The 18,022-nt window shown below is 45.5% G+C and overlaps 1 protein-coding gene across 5 annotated transcripts in view; it reads right to left on the minus strand.

The window, feature by feature from the left end:
• Positions 1 to 228: 228 nt before the first annotated feature.
• The window catches only part of SORCS1 (sortilin related VPS10 domain containing receptor 1), a gene marked incomplete at its 5' end in the record, with an annotated part of 395,914 nt that continues 378,120 nt past the window's right edge, over positions 229 to 18,022 (minus strand). The window contains 3 exons of one of the 5 annotated variants that reach the window (XM_081158779.1): positions 350 to 523; positions 5,496 to 5,656; positions 5,779 to 5,884. In XM_081158779.1, coding sequence (XP_081014905.1) covers positions 420 to 523; positions 5,496 to 5,656; positions 5,779 to 5,884 — 371 coding nt within the window. In that variant the 3' untranslated portion in view covers positions 350 to 419. Of the gene's footprint in view, positions 3,749 to 4,231; positions 4,347 to 5,495; positions 5,657 to 5,778; positions 5,885 to 18,022 lie in introns of those variants that run through there. The other 4 variants (XM_081158780.1, XM_081158776.1, XM_081158777.1 and 1 more) reach the window with 4 other exon arrangements.

Here is an 18,022-nt window from a genome sequence, read left to right on the forward strand (position 1 = left end):
AGACATTTTATAGTCAACTGAAATGTAGGTAGAATTCAGGTAGTAGAATGCATTCTACTTTGTTAGCAAAAAATAAAAACAAAAACTCACCCTTCGAGCCTGTGGTGTTTACTCTAGCTCTCATACAATGAGCCTTGACGAAATCCTACAGATACACTGCTTCTGAATCAACACTGAATGCTAAGGTTTGGGGTAAAATAAACACTTTGAAGCCAAGACTTTAGAGACATTATCTGTTTAATAAATATGATTGTAAAAGCAATAAACAAGAGCAATTATACATTACACTACATAGTATTTAACAAAAAATACATCAAAAAAGTCATTTGAAAATTAGAAGTAGTTCCGATCCTATAAGAAAACTTTATTTTTTTTTTTAAATTGGCTTCCTATAAAAATAAGTTGGCAAATGAGGGATTTCAATGCTCAGTTGGAATCCTGGAAAACACAGAACAGCTGCCAAGCACCCCATTGCTCTCAAAGTTGCTGTTTGAAACTTCAGGAAAAAAAGCGAAGCAAACCTCTGCATTTTGGACAGTGAACCCAACTAGGGATAAGGCAAAGGAGAGAACGTGGGTTGGGCAGTGCAGGGCAGAGCGTGCACAGTTTGCCTTCTGGGATTTTGGGAAAACACTGCCAGGTCGGATTTTTATCTTGCCCTGAATCTCACCCTCTACATCTCTCCCTCCCCACCCACCCTTCTGGCCTCAAGCCCACCAAACTCTGCCTTATGTTTGCACCTGCTTCTGTGAGTAGGTAGGCACTTGGGTCCCTCCCATCTGTAGGCTGCTATTCCTAACTCCTCTTTGGGACTGAGCTGGAATGGCCTAGTACAGTGGTTCTCAAACTTCAGTGTACATCACAGTCACTCCACCCCTGGAGTTTCTGATTCAGTAGACATGGGGTGGGGACTCAAAACTGGCATTTCTGACAAGTCCAAGGTGATGCGGATACTGCTGGTCCAGTATCAACACTTTGAGAAACATGGAGCTAGACCATCAGAGCAATGGGGTCCCCACTGAGCAGTGCCCTGCCTCGTGCATCTCCTACAGGTGGGAGGAAGCTGGGGGGAGAGGCACATGAGGACCCGGGAGACACTGGCATCTCTGGCCACTTTCCAGAATGCCGGGCATGTTGTGTCCACCTCTATTTTTAGTTAGGACTCACAAGCCCAGTCTCCCTTGTGTCTTCTCATGTCGTCATTCATTTATTCCTTCAACGAATCATTGTCTTTAACTCTAGGCAAGGCACTGTGCTCGATTTGAGTGTTACTCCCTTTTTCATAATTTTCCAATTAAAATGACCTGAACTGCAACTCTGAGGACTCCCTGCGCTGTTTCGACGGAGCCTCTTTTGGTTCCCAAACACTTTGTCTTCCAGATTAAATTTGGGAGGCTCCAACTGAAGGGGATCAATGAGGATGTTTCCTATGGGATAGGAAGCCTGGCAGGTCAGGGATCAATTGAGTTCTACAAATAGATGGCCGCCTCAGGCATAATCCATTTCCCAGATTCATACCAGGTGTCTTCAACTGTAACAAACTTCTGCTTGAGTAACTTCTAACGTCAGCTCTGCTAGTCTTCCTCTGCCTGGGTTACCTAAGGGCAGGGGTCCTCGGCATCTTTAAGACACCCAGGGCCTGTTATGTCTCCAGGGCCTTGTTACACCCTGTTGTTGGCTGGGGGGCGTGACCGAGAAGGAGGCTGTGCTCTGAGTGGTTTCTCAAAACTGCTTTCTCCTGTATTTTAGAGCAGGCTTTGCCCTTTCCAGAATACTCTCAGGGCTTCTGCTGGACATACTTTCGCTTCCTTCTGTCTCTGGGCTTCTTTACTGACTGCCCTGGGGAAACTGGAGTTTCTTCATGCTTTGAGCCAATCCACTTTAGTTAGTGAGCTCGCTCCTCCCCTTTATGCTATTAATTTTGCCTTTGCTGATACTGTGATATTCAGAGACCAGAAGCCACACAAGTGAAAGGTCTGGGATCAGCCTATACAATCAAAATCTCACCCCAATGTAAGACAAGGCCTCTGTATATTTTCAGATTTTGACACTCTTGAACATCAAACCTATTACCCTGCTGCCTCTTCTGGTTAAACTGGTTTTATTTTACAAATATTTTTACTCTACTGTGAGAGAGGAAATACTGAGCACAGCAACCATCAAAGAAAGAAACTGCCCTGCCATACAGTAACATGTTTGAGACATTTCTCACGAGAACCTTCTAAAATCTGCCTGCGCGAGGTTTTTGTGAAGGTGTGAGGCTACCCCCATTCCTCTGGCTGCTTTCTTTACAATGTACGCGGCCAGATCTGAACTGCTCTGCATCCGTGCCAGCTCTTTCACACACACGATATGTTTCCAGGTGGGAGAGGACAGGGGGTTTGGAAGAGGCGGGCTCTGAGGAGGAGACAGGGGGGGCGAGGTGCTGAACGCAGGGCGGGATGCGGTTGGTCAGCGAGTAGGGAAGCTGGCATGCTTGGGAGCGTGTAAAACAGAGACGAGAAACCTGCAGGTGGTGGAGGTCGGGGGGGCAGAGGCTAGGCCGGTATTTAGGGAATGCCAGGGTTAATGTCCAGAATCTAGCGATGTGTTCGGGAAGGAAAGGCAGGAGCAGGCGAAGGGCAACTTGGGGGTTGGAAGGAAAAGATACAAAGACTTCAACAGATCATGGCCACACATGGATATAGCAAACGAATGCGAAGGCAGGTCAAGGGTAACAGATTCCATTTTCCATATAAATTGGGGGGGGGAGAGACCGCTGCAGGGGAAGCAGTCATGACCGGGAGGGGGAACAGGAAACACAGGCCCACTTCTGAAGTGCTTGCCGCTGCTTGCCTTCCTCCCCTACTCTGCCTGCATATGGGCGACTTCAGCTCCTGTCTCCCCCCGCCCACCGTGGTCCCACAGAATGCAGAAAGCAGCCTTGTGGCCACTGCTGGCCCCCGGAGCCAACCTGGAAGTGGACATGGCAGTCAGGAAGATGGAGCAGAGAAACAGCTCAGGGTTTCGAACTCCTGCGCATGTCTTGTGAAAGGGGCTGCGGTGGCTAACCCACCCGCCAGCCGAAAGAGCTAAAACCGCTGTTAGATCTAGAGCCAAGAGGAGTTCCAAAAATACATGCAGATCTCCTTGGCCTGTATATGTTAGGAATTTTCTACAAACACGACCGATCAGAAAAAGAGAGAAAAGAAGAAAGGGGGAGGGGAGTGTTTTTCCATGAAAAGAGAGCACCTGTACACTGCCCCTCCAAGCGTGTCCCCAAGGTCCCGTCCACATGCACAGCTTAAAGCTAAAACCCTTGTTGTCTGTGTCTGGAGAATTAGAAAGTCCTGATGCAGTGAGTGTTTGTTTGTTTTGTTTGGATTTTGATTGTTTTTATTTTATTGTTTGTTTTTTTTACTGGCGTCCTCCATTCAAACATTTACATAGGTAGGGATTTCTTTTGTGCTTTGATTCTCAGCAACTATGGAAATACTTCCTGGCAAAATAGGAAACAGAACAACAGAGGAAAGAGAGAAAACACAAAGTTAGTGGTCATGAAGGGTGATGCGCTTGACAAGAGCGAAATTCTTTCCTGATCAGCTGGTTGCCTGCAGCCTCTGGGGGTTTTCCTTAAATTGCAAACTGTGCCCCAGCAGATCCCCGCTTTGGCGTTGAAGGTGGAGTGGCGTGTCTTGCTCTTTGCAATCGGAGAGATGAGTCACCAGGTTGAGTAGAAGGGGAGGGAGGGGAGGGTAAAGCTACTCTCCTAAGAGAAAACGTGTAACACTTACTCATTTAATGACATTGGAAAGAGAAAGGTCTCAGAGACTTTGCAATGTCCTGGCGAAGGAGGGAGGGCTACTTTGATATGGTCAACAGCGGCTGTACTTCATACCCGGTGGAGGTGGGGTAAAAAACAAATGACCCGCAGCAACGCACTGAGCAGTGTTAGCAGCGAATACACAGGGTGGACGCCTCTCTGGACGTGAAGACAGAAAAAGCCTTTTTCTTTTTAACCCAAAGCAATTACGCATTTGTCGCCCTGTCTCCCCAAATCAAAGAGAGCGCACTGTGAAAACTGGACATCCAGTGTGGCTGCAGTGGTTATTATTAACTCTGACACCAGCCAGTCACTGCATTTAAATTTCCCCTTAATACAGCCACGGGACTTGCCGCTATCCGTTTAGAGACAGGGCTATGTTTTCGTTTAGGTACTCATTTTTTGCCCAAGTGACAATCTTATCGGGGCCTTCTAGGTGGCTGGGCATTATCACATTAGAGTGAAGCATGAATGGTTACATAGTAATTTATCCATCGCAGTCAGCAAGGCAGGGTCTAGGTGGGAACAGTTACGGCTTCAACTCCTGTTGCCGACAGACAGGAGGAAACAAGAAGAGAAATGGATCACAATGGTGGCCTCGTGCATTCCTCTAACTTCCTGGGAAATTTTCTCTGCGATAAATAATACGACCTCGCAGTCACACTGACACTCTCTGTTCCTAGCTGTCGGATTTGCATGCTCACGTCGCAGGCAGAGTAAGCTCTGTTGATACGGGACGGAGTCTGTTGTAACCCTTCTGGTAGGGGACAGGTAGAAAGGGTGAGGAAAGATGCCAGTCGGCTCTGTAACAGTCTAACCCCCAGGGGTGTCTCTCAGGAAAGTCACTCCTGGGTAGTTCTACAAACCCGATGCCTCTTGTACTTAAAATTCTCAGGTTTGCCCGGCCGGCGTGGCTCAGAGGTTGAGCATGGACCTATGAACCAGGAGATCACGGTTCGATTCCCGGTCAGGGCACAGGCCCAGGTTGCGGGCTCGATCCCCAGTAGGGGGCGTGCAGGAGGCAGCTGATCAATGACTCTCATCATTGATGTTTCTATCTCTCTCTCCCCCTCTCCCTTCCTCTCTCTGAAATCAACAAAAACATATAAAAAATTAAAATAAATAAAATAAATAAATGAAAATGTTCAGGTTCTATGTTTTCTGGGGGACAATTTTTAGATTACTGATGGCTTAAAAAAAAAATCCCAGGGTCACCGGGCTGCCACTCCTCTGCTAGCCTCCTTACGTCACTCTTCCAGGGGCAGTGTGCCCTCCCTAAAGCTGGCTCAAGGGGATGCTGCCATATCTTGTTCTGGTCGTTGCATACCACGTCCCTCAAACCCTGCCCGGCCTCCAGACCACCAGATCCAGCCTCTGAGGCCTGTCTTTCCCAAATATCTTCAGAGCAAATCCTTTGCTCTTTCCCCAAGAATACTTACAGCCCACATTTTAGCAAGGGTTTTTGCAAAAGGAGGAATGAACTCATGAGAGAAGAAAAAGCAACTAGACAGGAGCGAGAAGGCTTTTCTTCCTCGCTCCAAGGGAAAGCAGCAGGAGAAGAGGCATCTTAGCTGTTTCTCTCGGGGATGTTAGAGCGAGAACAGTGGTTACTTCAAGCCAGAAAGGGGTTAGAGAGAGAGTCAGCCATTGACTACTGCAGCTGGAGAGCTGACAGCTACTGGGAATCATTTACCTATGAGCTGGGATTCCACCTTCTCATCTATCAGCTGGCCAGGCCTCCTCAGTTCAGTCTGAGACATATGGGGCCTGCTTTCAGTGGGACTGACTCGACTGACCATCTCTCGTTCTTTCTCATTTTGCATCTGGGCATAAACATTAATCCCCGGGATCTTCCTAAAACATTAACAGAAACCATCACTGCTATGCGCGGGAGGCGCACATCACTGCGACACACGCTTCGGAACCTGTCCCGGAGGAAGGGGGAGGGTGGGAGACATGGACCGAGGGACACGTACCTTTTAAACTTGTAGATGACGAACACGGCCAGCCCCACGAACACCACGGACAGCAGCATCAGCATGGCCGAGCCGCTGTGGGTCGGAGTGAGGTCGATCAGTGGGGCTGGGGGAGAGAGCAAGGCATGGTCAGGAGCAGGGACGTGGGTAGGCGGCACCTCGTGGGGGGCTCACAGTGTACCCCTAGAGGCACGGTCAGTCCCAGAAGACCGTGTGGGACCTACACACAAGATGTATGTCACACAGCTGACATGTGGATGTGTCAGCCTGTCCCAGCTGCCAGAATGTTCCAGCTGGCCTGCCCGAGAAGTGCAGTGAAGCCAGATTACTTAGATTCAAGGCCGGCTCCACCATGTGCAAAATGTGCGACCTTGGGCAAGTTACTTCAGCTTAATGTACCTTATAGGCTGAGATGAGAACACCAGTGCATATCTCATCGTGAGTTTTTTTGTCAGGATCGGATGAGTTTATGCATGTAAAGCACTGGTAACAGTGCTAGGCACATATTAAGTCTTCTAGAAATATTAGCTTTTATTGCTGCTGCTGCTATTACTAATTAATATTTATAACATATGATTAGTCAATTTTCCTATACTCTAAATGCAAGCTTTTCCTACTAAGCAATGCAGATAACCAGAAAAACCACCAAAGGAATATATTCATGGATTGTCATTTTCTCTCACTCCTATCCCAGCTGTTGTCATGTGAAAAAAGAACTGAAAAGTAGTAACAGAGCATGCGACTGTTTTTTACACACAGAAAACTGATGGCCTAGTGAATATTTCACAAGGACGGGGGCGGGGGGCGGTGTTTGCAATCACGTGTTGTTTCTACAACCTCCTGAAGCCCTGACAGCTCCTGCCAGGAAGAACCTGCCTCCTAGGTGAGCCGAGTTCATCTCTTGGATTAAACAGATGCCTTTGCATCCACCAAAGACTCTCCCTCCCTGGGCTGGCCCTTAGAATGCGGCTCGAGGGAACAGCTCTCTCCACCCTTAAGCCTATTCCATCGCGGGATCAAACCTGTGTACTTTAAAACTTTGTCTGCAATTAATGTTCGCCCTCCTGAAAACTGACATTTTGCAAAAATAGCACAGCTCAAGCATAAAAGACAAGCAACATGTACCCCTTAGAAGCCCGAATGCTGACCTTTTAACTTCCACCAACTGAAGCAAAGCCTGATACTCAGAAATGTGGGTGACCTTTAAGCACCATCTTCTGGGGCTTTTCTCCGTTGAGAGCCGAAAGTGCAACATTCTGGCCACCAGATACAAGCGTTCAGGAATAGGTGACGGCGATACTGATGGTCTCAGACAAGGCTCAAGGCTGCTTCCAGTCTGTCTGGTTATTGTGGGATAACAGCCCAGCCACTCAGTAAGCACCATGTACTGAGAAGCATATTCCATAGACCAAATCATTTTGGTAGAAATAAATTCAAGCCCTCTTTCCCAGAAAACAGGCTTAGTTGTTTTAGTAGAGTCCGCGTTTAGGAAGCACTGAAGTGAAGGCCCCTGTGACTCTGTCTCCTCTGTAAGTCAGGTAAGTAAGGCTTTAGCTGCGAAGTGTGAGTGTGCAAATCTGTGTGTGGAGAATGCGGGACGTCCAAGGCACTGTGCTTTTCGCCTGAAATCAGACAACAGAGGCCTCTTTCAGGTACTTAGGCTGGCACAGTGCCATCAGCAAGGAGCCCGGAAATACTGCAGAAAACTGGTAGGAAGGCATCAGGGGAGAGAACACTTCCATTTGTCTTAGATGCTGTCGCCACTGACTCAGACGGAAGGCAGGTCCTACGGTTTCCATTGAGCAGGTAAGAACAGTGAGATTCCCATGGGCTACTGTTGTTCCAGAGGGTTCAGAACTAGTACATGGAAGGACTAAGACCTGAACCCAAGTCATATACCACACACACACATGCACACATGCATGCACACACATGCACATACACATGCACATACCTACACATGAACATACACTTTCTATATACTCAATCCTGGGTTCATTTCAGTGAAGGATATCAGAAATTTTAAACAATATTTCTGAGCATGAGGATTAAGGGAAAAAGTATCATATAAGAAGCAAATTAGTAAGTGACACAAGTTAAAATATTAAGTTTTAAAATAATACATCATGCACTTTTAAATGTGGATGACAGATATACATACATATGTGTACATATGTGTATATATGCCTGGTACGTGTGCATAAAGAAATGAAGTTTGATGTACCCACCACCCGGTTTCCACAACCATCAATCCACAGACAGTATTATTATTTTATTTCTACCCCCATCCATTTCCCCCAACCACTGGGTTACTTCTAAGCAAATCTCAGCTAGCTTATCGATTCATCTGCAACTCTAAAAGATAAGGTCTCTTGCTCCCTCTATTTTATCACAATGCCATTATCACAATTAAGAAAACAATAACAGAAAGATATTCATATACATTCATCTGTAACTTACAAAGATAAAGTCCCTTGCTCTCTCAACATTGTCACAATACCACGGTGTCATCACCACACTTAAGGAAATAATAATAGGAAGATATTTTAAAAGCATCTTCTAATGTAAACTCTTAATTTAACTAGAACAAATGGAGGCCCAGAGAGGAGCCAAAGATGGTAGGGTGGTTAGAGGCAGCTTAGTTTTATTTATTAAACTTCTAATTCCCAGCTGAAGGCTCTTTTAGAATAGACAGGGTATCAGTGTTGTGGTGCAACCAGGAAGGATCTTAAGCCGCCTGAAAGGGTAGGCATTTGAAATAAAAGGAAAACTGAAGAGCGGAAATTGCTTTGGCCAGGCTCTCTCTAAGACAGAAAGCACACACACACACACACACACTCTCTATTTCTTTTCTCTTCCCTCTCTCCTCTCTCTCCCCATCACTAGCTTAAACCTTCCACTTCTAAATCATTCCCACTCAAATCCTCAGCCCTAACCAAGCGGCATTAACACTGTTTGGCAATCAGCACGCTATTCTGGGAAAGCGAGCTTCTGTGTCCCGGGTTCGAAACCGTGTGCGATCCGCTCGCCATCCCGCCTCTGCACCGCTGCTGCTCCCAGAGGCAGGCGGGCAGCTGCAGGCAGAGGCCCGGCACCGCCGCCCTCCCTGTTCCGCGGGGCCCCTGCCTGCTGATCTGCGCCCGCAGACGGGCCGTTACTGCTCCGCACAGCGGCGGCTGCATGTCTTGTTTGCCCGACACTTAGGTGCGTTTGTGTGTTCTGCTGAGGAATGGAAACCTGTGATGAATGGGCCTTAGCTTGTTGTGTGGAATTAGCATAACTTAATCCCTCTCCAAGTGCAGCATAAACAAGGTGGAAGCCGAGGGAAAGTGCTGAGCGGTTTATGTGCCATTACTCACGCACAGGGGAAGGCAAGGACAGGACGGGTCTCGGCCTGGGTGCTGGCACTCGCGGCTCTAAAACCCCGCGAGGAGCTCAGGAACGCATGAGTCTCACCTTCTGTGTGCGAGCACCTAGGCTGATTATAACAGCCATGCTTACAGTAACAGCAACGGTCTTCTTGGGAAAGGTGACTGATAAATACCGAGTGCTAAATAAACGGTCACAGATTGCGTGTGTGAGAGCAAGGTCAAAACTGCACGTTTAGGGTGAAGTAATGGATTGACATTACTTTAGAATCAGATTCTGACTCAGCCACTTATGGGCTACGTGTCTTAAACTGCACCTCAGTTTGCTCATCTGAATAATGGAGATAAAACATGTTTATTTTAGAAAGTTGTGAGAATAAAGTAAGATAATTTTAAAGCCCTAGCACAGTGTCTGGTACATGCCAGATGTTTTTAATATTGTCATATTATTGCTATCATATATCTGAAAGTACATTTTATAGAGAAAAATAAAACAGCCCTGAAAGATGACCAAAGAGTTCCATGGTGAAATAATTTTCAGAAGTGTTAGGTGGGTGTTCCCCATCTTGGAGATCCACGGTGCTCATCAGCATATTATATTAAAAGTTCACAGCAATCTTATAGGAAAGAAACTAATTTAACTTTGTCATAGAATTTCACAAACTCATTAGACCACAGACCTGCGTCCCACACAACACACTTTGGGGAATGCCTCACCCTAAGCACCATTTTCCCCTCTGCAGCAGCTTGGCTCTTTGTTTGGTTTATTTCCAAATTTTAAAGTCAACACCGTGGTGGCATCACCTGGCACAGCTGTATAGAAGATGCCAGCTGCTGTCTGCATTCACTCTCATTCCATCAAAGGGACTTTCTTGGAGAGCTTCTATCTGCACTATGACACTGACACTTTGAATTCTTACTCTATTCCTAACCTGGAAGTTTGTGCTATCAAACAGTTACAAAAGCAAGTTCACCATTGCTTGATTTTCTTTTTTTCTTTCTTTCCTCCAAACAGACCCAAGCCAGGCTTTTAGTTACATGCCTTGAATATCATTAAATCCACATGGTCTGAAATCTCTTTTTTTTTTTTCTTTTTTTAAAATATATCTTTATTGATTTCAGAGAGAGGAAAGGAGAGGGAGAGAGACAGGAATATCAATGATGAGAGAGTCATTGATCAAGCCCACAACTCGGGCATGTGCCCTGACCGGGAATCGAACCCTGATGGCCTGGATCCCAGGTCGACGCTCAACCGCTGAGCCACGCCCGGCCGGGCTAAAATCTCTTTTTCAGAAATTAAGGTGGTATAAACATGGCACAGAGAAAGTTTATCTGGAGTGCAGGAAGGTTTACATGCACAGAGCATCCTCGCTTGTCCAACAGGTCTCTCTAATTCAAATTCAAACCCAGTCAGGAGAGTCTTAAGGGTGGCTATGCCCTACTGAGTTGAAGCCATGATCTCAGAGGCCAGACTGAGTGGGAATTCCCAGGGAAGCTCTACTGACTCGTGAAGCAATGCTACTAATTTTAAACTTTGCATGAGTCTCCAGGAATGTTCAGTCACCGGAATTTGAGGTGACTTGGCCAACTAATGACAACCATGGGTACCACAAAGCCCAAGCTTATCACCACAACTGACAGACGGGAAAAGAAGGATGCCTTTGGTTTTCTAGGGTTGAAAGTCAAGGAAGAATCCTACTTCCTAAATAAAGTATTTCTCAAAGTGGGGTTTACAGACTACCTGAATCAGAATCACCTGGAGAGCTTGTGAAAATGCAGTTTTCGAGGCTTCACTTGAGAAAACATATATCAGTTTTTGAGAGCAGGTCCCAGAATGTGTAACAAGCTCCGCAGGTGATAGTTATGCATGCTAGTTTGAAAGTACTGCAGGGAAGGCCCCACCTGCTGCTACTCATAAAACAGCCAGTCCTGATCTTTAGAATGTGCCTGAACTTCATATTCTCTGAGTCTCAAAAACAAAACAAAATAAACAAAACAAAACAGAAAAACACACATCTTTAATGCCAACAGTGGGTCAATCTGGCTATGGGTTCCCTGCATTGCTGAGTCAATTATCTACCCCTATCGGTCTCCAAGCCTTATACAATGTAAGTTTGAAGCTTTTCCCACCAAGAGGTGACATTCGTTTACTCACCCCTTGAATCAGAACTAACACTGTAACGTTATTTGGCAATGGAATGACATGGAAGCAATGGTGTTCCGATTGTGACCTTCCAGGCCTTGTGCACTTTTGTTCCTTCCCTCTTGCTCCCTCTCCCTGTTTCTCTCTCTCTCTCAGAATCCCATCATTGCCATGTGTGAGAGCAAGCCCAGTGGAAGCTTGCTGAAGGATGAGAGAGCATGTGGAGGAGAGCTTAATTATCCCAACTGAGGCCATTCTAGAATAGCCTACAACCAACTGACCCCCAACGTATGGGACAGCCCAGCCAAGATCGGTAGAGCTCCTTACCCAACAATCCTTTGGGCTGACTGTAGGCACACAACCAACATAGACCAAACTAGAACCACCCAGATGATCTGTAGTCTCATAAGCAATAATAAATGCTTATTGTTAAGCCAGTAAATGTCTAGGTGATTTGTTACGCAGCAGTAGCTTACTTATATCTTTTCTCCTCAAAACTCTTCTCTTTTAACTGGTTAAACATCCAAATAGCAATTCTCAGCTTTGGGCTCTACATTATCCAATTCTTGTTGAGGACTTATGTCCACTGATAGGGTGGCAGGGTATAAGTGCAAGAACCATAAATGTTCACTTTGACCCCAGGACACTTTCTAGATCCATCATCAGGCCTGGCCAATTCAGGCCAGTTACCCTGTGGTCATTTCAGGCCCTTTTATGGGCCCAGAGAACCAGAAAATGGTGAGGACAGACTCTGTTAGAAGCTAAAGAGCAACCTTGTTGCTGGTCTCCGGCACATTAATGAAAATATCACACTCATTTAATCATATTGGGGATAGGGATATGTTTCGTTATCCTGACACCTGTTATTACTTATCATAACACCATAATAGCTCAATAACTGGCAAAAGCCACTGGGTCCACGTGTCTGTGAAACAGACTAATTATTTATAGAGGAAAACCAATATTTATTTTGGGAAAAATACGATCAGTATGACTTTACTCCCAAAGACTTGTAAATGATAACTGTGTAGATAACAAGAAAACCAGAGACTAAAGACACAGATCAATTTATTGGCTGTGGAAGAATTTCACTGATACTAATTGCGTCCCTAAATGGAAAATGTTATTGCAACAATTTATTTCACTTTACAGTTCAGAGCTATACAACCCCACAATCAGGCATCTGCATCTATAACAATGTGGCTTAGATTATATTGCATTTTCTAAAACTTCTTGAGCAACCTTAATCCTGCCTTCAAGTGAAAAGGGTCTTTCTCAGTGTGAAACTCTCAGGCAGGATTCATGATGCATTCTGACCTAGGTTGAAATCCTGACTTCCCCTCCCACATTTACTCATAACATATCCAGTGATAGCCACTGAAGCCTGGAAATATTAATTCTCTAATATCTCTGTGATAACATCTTTTTATTACACCTGAAAAAGAAATTAAACCAGTCAGCAGCAATGACAAAGGCCAAAATAACACAAGATAACAGTTTTATTAAAAACCCACACATACCCTTGACAAAGGACAGTTTTCCTGGAACATTAGAGCTTACACAACACAACTGCTACACAGACAGGAGAGGGTGGGAGCAGTTACCATGTATAATTTTTTTTTTTTTAATTCATCTTGGGATTTGAGGCTGTTCCTTTGGGAAATTAACTTTTAAATATGAACTTAAAAGTGAAATATTAACCTTTCACTTTTTAAAATCATATGTCTCAGAAACTCCAGAAAAGCAGTGACCCCGTTGGAAACCTAAGGGTTGATGAACACCCTCATTGTCTAAGACATGCAGAAATATAGGGAGATGCAGAGGGATCATTTTCTGCTAATACCAGCACATTCACAGCATCAAGATAACATCATTTGTTTAACGTGCATACAACTCATGGCTCTCCAAGTGCATCTGCCACTAAGATTCTAGGGCAACTTGAACCATTTTTCAACAGCTCCATGGCCACAGCGCTTGGCTGGCCTTTGCCATTCATCTAGATTATCGATGTGGTGTGTCCCAGATTCGGAGACATGCTTCATTTTTTCCCCCTTACTCCCACTGTCATCTGCCCAGGCTGCCAATTATGTTGGCTCCAGATATGCCGAGAAATTAGATTTTAATGTTTATGACGAATTTCTTCCTACACTTAATATCGCAGCCCCCCGCCCCTTTTTTTTAAAGCCTGCCTCTGTTTTACTGGATGCCCTGAGTTATAAATCAGGTTTATTGCTGGAGATAGATGTGTCCCTTTCCTTGTTATGCAGATGAATTTCTGTCCCTGGAATGCTCTGTGAGAGAGGTTGCTGAGACTGGGCTGCGGGGCAGCATTTGGGGAACTTGTTAAAATTGTAGATTTCCAGCTATCACTCCCTGGGATTGTGATTCAGGGAGTGTGCAGTGAGGCCTGAAAATCTCTGCCTCTGTGAAGCTTCCTAGGTAACAGCAATGTGGAGGCAGGCTCAAGAACAGCTTCTTTATAGCAGGGGTAGAAGTCTACACGGGGTTATAGAGAGATTCCTAACCACAAGCGGGTTCACTTATCCCGCATGTTTTGAGGGAACCAGTGGGCTCCACCTCTTCCAGTCCCTCTATATAGAAGTCCCACTCCCCAAGTTTCAGATTAGTTGCCCAATAAATAAATCCTGTGAAATGCAAATGATCCTGGAAATGCTGTTGTTTGTAATTTAGTATGAATCACTCAGGTTTTGTGTTCTCAAATAAAATGCTAGCTCATTCTTTAACTTCTGTTCTCATGAAGAATCTCATCTATTCTACCACAGAAGAATTAACAAGGTGTTTTGTTTTGTTTTGTGCTAATCTTCACCTCGAGGATATTTAGAGAGAGTGGGAGGGAGGGAGGGAGGGAGGGAGGGAGGGAGGGAGGGAGGAACATTGAAGTGAGAGAGACACATTGTTGGTTGCTTCCCGCAGGTACCCTGACTGGGATTGAATTTACAACCCAGGTAAGTGCCCTTGACCTGGAATCGAACCCACAACCCTTCAGTACACAGGCCGATGCTCTAACCAGTCAGACACACTGGACTGGGCTCAACAAGGTTTTAAGGTCATTCCCCTCTACTCCTAGCCTTACCCCCAAGAATAACAACTGAATTTACTGATGACCATGGGACCTCATAGAAACAAAAATACAGAGTTGATGTAGCCTGAAAGATGTGACCAGTAATTAGGGATTTAATTTATCACCTATAAGCAGGTTCCCCTCATGTGTCAATCTTCTGAAAGGTAGGAAATTATAAGCTGTTAGTGTAGTCTGGTCCTGGTCTTCTCACATGCGTTTCAAGCCCCTTATTTCCAAATTCCTCATAGGGTTTTTCACTTATATGTATTTTATGACATCAAACTAAACATGAACCATGAAATTTATCTTCTTTGGCAACCAAAACAGAGGCTCGTACTCCTAGCTTGTCTTCATCTCTATCAAATAAATTACCATCTCTTGCTACTTGGGTTGAAAACTTCTTGTAAAATGTGTAAATAGTTTATTAAAAAGAGAAAGGATTATTGACTGTTGTCCAAATCTATTTTTTTTTTTTAAATCCTTTCATCTGCCCCTTCTTCCCGTTCCCTTGTTTATCATATTTCACGGTCTCAGACCTGCTCTGAGGAAAGTTTTCTCACCAGCAGACATGGGGGATGGACAACAAAGCTCACAATACGGGCATATTGGTTTCCCTCAATTCTACCCCTTTCTCTTTCCTCTGCTCAGGATTTCACCTTCATGCAGTAAATACACCAAAGAGAAATATTTGTGGGGACACACGTACGTGCGCCAAACCACGTCCAGTATGCCTCACTGGGCACGTAAGCCATGCGATGTCACCTTGCTGTGTCCCTGCTCCACACAGCTCTTCCACGGCAAAGCTTTCTTTTCAGACTTTCGGTGAGTTCTTCTTATTTGACATTAGGGCTCATTTTTTTTTTTTTAAATCCTCAAAGATATCTTTTTATTGATTTTTAGAGAGAAATGAACGGGGGGAGAAACACTGACGTGAGAGAGAAACATTGATTGGTTGCCTCCCATATATGCCTCAACTGGGGATGGAACCTGCGACCTGTTGGTGTAGAGAATGACGCCCCCACTGAGACACCCGGCCAGGGCAAGTCTCGTCCTTCCTGAGACTTTCCTGTGGAATCTTTCCCATCTTCTTCATTGAGAATTAATAAAGAGTCATGCAATCAGTATCTGTGCCTCAGGCCTAGCCAGTGTGGAGCGAGCGAGGGGCCTGGTGCATCTCATGTCCCTGGGTGAACCACAGCTCTAAAGGAACAATGACAAAATGAGGCACAGGGCCATGACAGGAACAAGGTGATAAATCCAAAATGGGCCTTGTCCTTGAGTGAATTCCAAGTCATGAGGGGCAATGAGGCAGCTATTGGCATTTGGGGGCTACAAGCACCTACAGAGATGAAATGTTCTGCCTCAGATTCAGTCTTCCCAGGAGTCTCGCTGGTAAAAATGTGATGCGATAAAACAAAAATCTCCCGAAGATGATCTCATAGCTCTTAAAAAAGAAGGCTAGAAATAAGTACAAAAATAATACAGATAAATAAATAAACAACAGAGAGCCAGGGCAAGAGCATGGATGAGAGAACTCCGGGAGACGTCACCAACGACCTGAAGAAGGCCCAGTGTGTTAGATAAAGTGAGGACAGTGCAACCTAAGGTGTGTGACCCTGAGCTCCGTCATGAAGCCAGGCTGCTCTCTGACGTGGAAACACTCCTGCCAGTGACCAGAGCAGTAAAAGAAGGGCCAGGAAGGTAGACCTGCTTTAGTCTCTTTCGGGAACAGCCCTCACGCCAGCCCCACTCCCATTGTCTCCGGGATCTCTGGGTCCCGAACGCACGACTCTCAGTTTCCTTCCAGCTACCCGTTCCCCGCAGTGGGTACATAAATGATGAGAATGTATATTGATGGGATACGGGACATAAGAAAAACACAGAGATGGGTTTTCTCCGGATGCTTATTGGATAAATGAACGCAAGGCTCCACTCGCCCGGTATTTGGTAAGAAGCAGCACGTCACGGAACAGATTCATCATTAAAGAAACCGAATCCGCAGGTAACTGGGGTAACGGGATTTTGAATGTATCTCTACAGCTTATAAATTGATTACACACCTAATTATTTCTAAAAACAGTATTTATTGAGCACCTGATATGTGCCAGTTCTCTGCTGGGTACCATGGTGGAGACAATATTAAGATATGCTGACCTGTATCCTTAAGGAGGTAAGTAAGAGTGACGATGATGATGAGGGTGATGATACAGATTTAAAAAATCCATGTGAGCTCAGACAAGGGATAGATGGCATCCAGGTAAAGGTCTCTGGAAAGACACCATGCACATGTTGGCACTGAGTTGAGCCTTAAAATACAAATAGACTTAGGCGACGGCGACGTGAAAACGGAGGAAGCAATGCTCCAGGCGGGACCAGCGCGAGCCAAGGCACGCTTCAGGCAGGGCAGCGCGGCCAGCGCAGTGCTTAGCCTGACGGGGTCACGCCCTCTCCCAACTCCCCGGGCTGTTTTGCAGCACCTTAGCCTCCGTCTGCTACACACCGATCCCAGCTGCCACCCGGTTCTAAAAGCCAGAGAGAGAGCCACCCTGGCCTCGGCCCTCCCCGGCCCGCGTACAGCAGCTTCCCACTCTCCCTGCCCTCGCATCTCTCCCTTCTGCAGAGAGAATTTCAGACACAGCTGTCGGGAGCGGTTAGGGTCTCCAGAGAAATTGCACAGAAACCGAGAAGCGCGGGAATGGCTCAGAACAAAGCAAGGACTGCTGGAACAAAGTTTAGTTCAGCTTGGATACCAAAGTTAATGAATCCCCCAACACACTTCGAGAGTAGGGGTGGGAAACGAGCGAAATCCAGTCTCCAATGACACCCCGGGATCTGGAAACGCTTACCTTGTGTTCCCATAAAAGCTAACAGGGAGCTGAATTGGAAACACAAAATAAGGCTAGTAAATTCCTGAAAGGAGACAGTTCTTTTTCCTTGGAGACAAACCAAATTATGCATTGCCTCTCTCGCCAGCAACATATTCTGGCTCAAACATTTTTAAAGGAAGGCTGCTGAACATCTGCTGAGCAATTAATGGAATGCAGGAGTGTGCTATAATGGTCCCCGGGAAGGTATTAGCAATCCTGCTTATGAGACATGAAATGTTGCAAACAGTGGTCCTTTTTCCTTTTAAAAATTTGTATTTTCTCCTGTCTGCAGGGGGAAGAGAGGAAGGGAAAGGCAGTTGAAGTGAAAGATCTGCATCCAATACTCTTCTTCTTTGTGTTTTCTTTTCCCCAGGTTTCTTCCTACCCATTAATAGGAATGTGTTAATTTTCAGTTAATAAAAGAAACTGTGGCAAGTGTCTCCATGCACTGATTCCCCCACCCAACATGCCGATCTTCCTACGTGTGAAAGAATTCCCTCCACTGTCTTAGTAGATATAGTCTACCACCCTGTTCAAATAGTTTTTAAAAAATCATAGTTACAGCTAACTGAGGAACAATCTCCAACAGGCAACTGGGCTCGCATATATTTTACTGCCTTACCACGATCACTGAAGTACCAGCCTTAACACAAACATTGTCTTCTGTATGTAAAAGTGTGGCTGAGTGACTCTGCACCTGTGGGTACCACCATTTCTAACACAATTATAGCAAACGTGGCTAAATTCAGTATAACAGGAGTTTCCAAGACTCAGTTACGAGGCC

Source organism: Miniopterus schreibersii (assembly GCF_964146895.1).
Source record: "Miniopterus schreibersii genome assembly, chromosome: 14".
Classification (NCBI taxonomy): domain Eukaryota; kingdom Metazoa; phylum Chordata; class Mammalia; order Chiroptera; family Miniopteridae; genus Miniopterus; species Miniopterus schreibersii.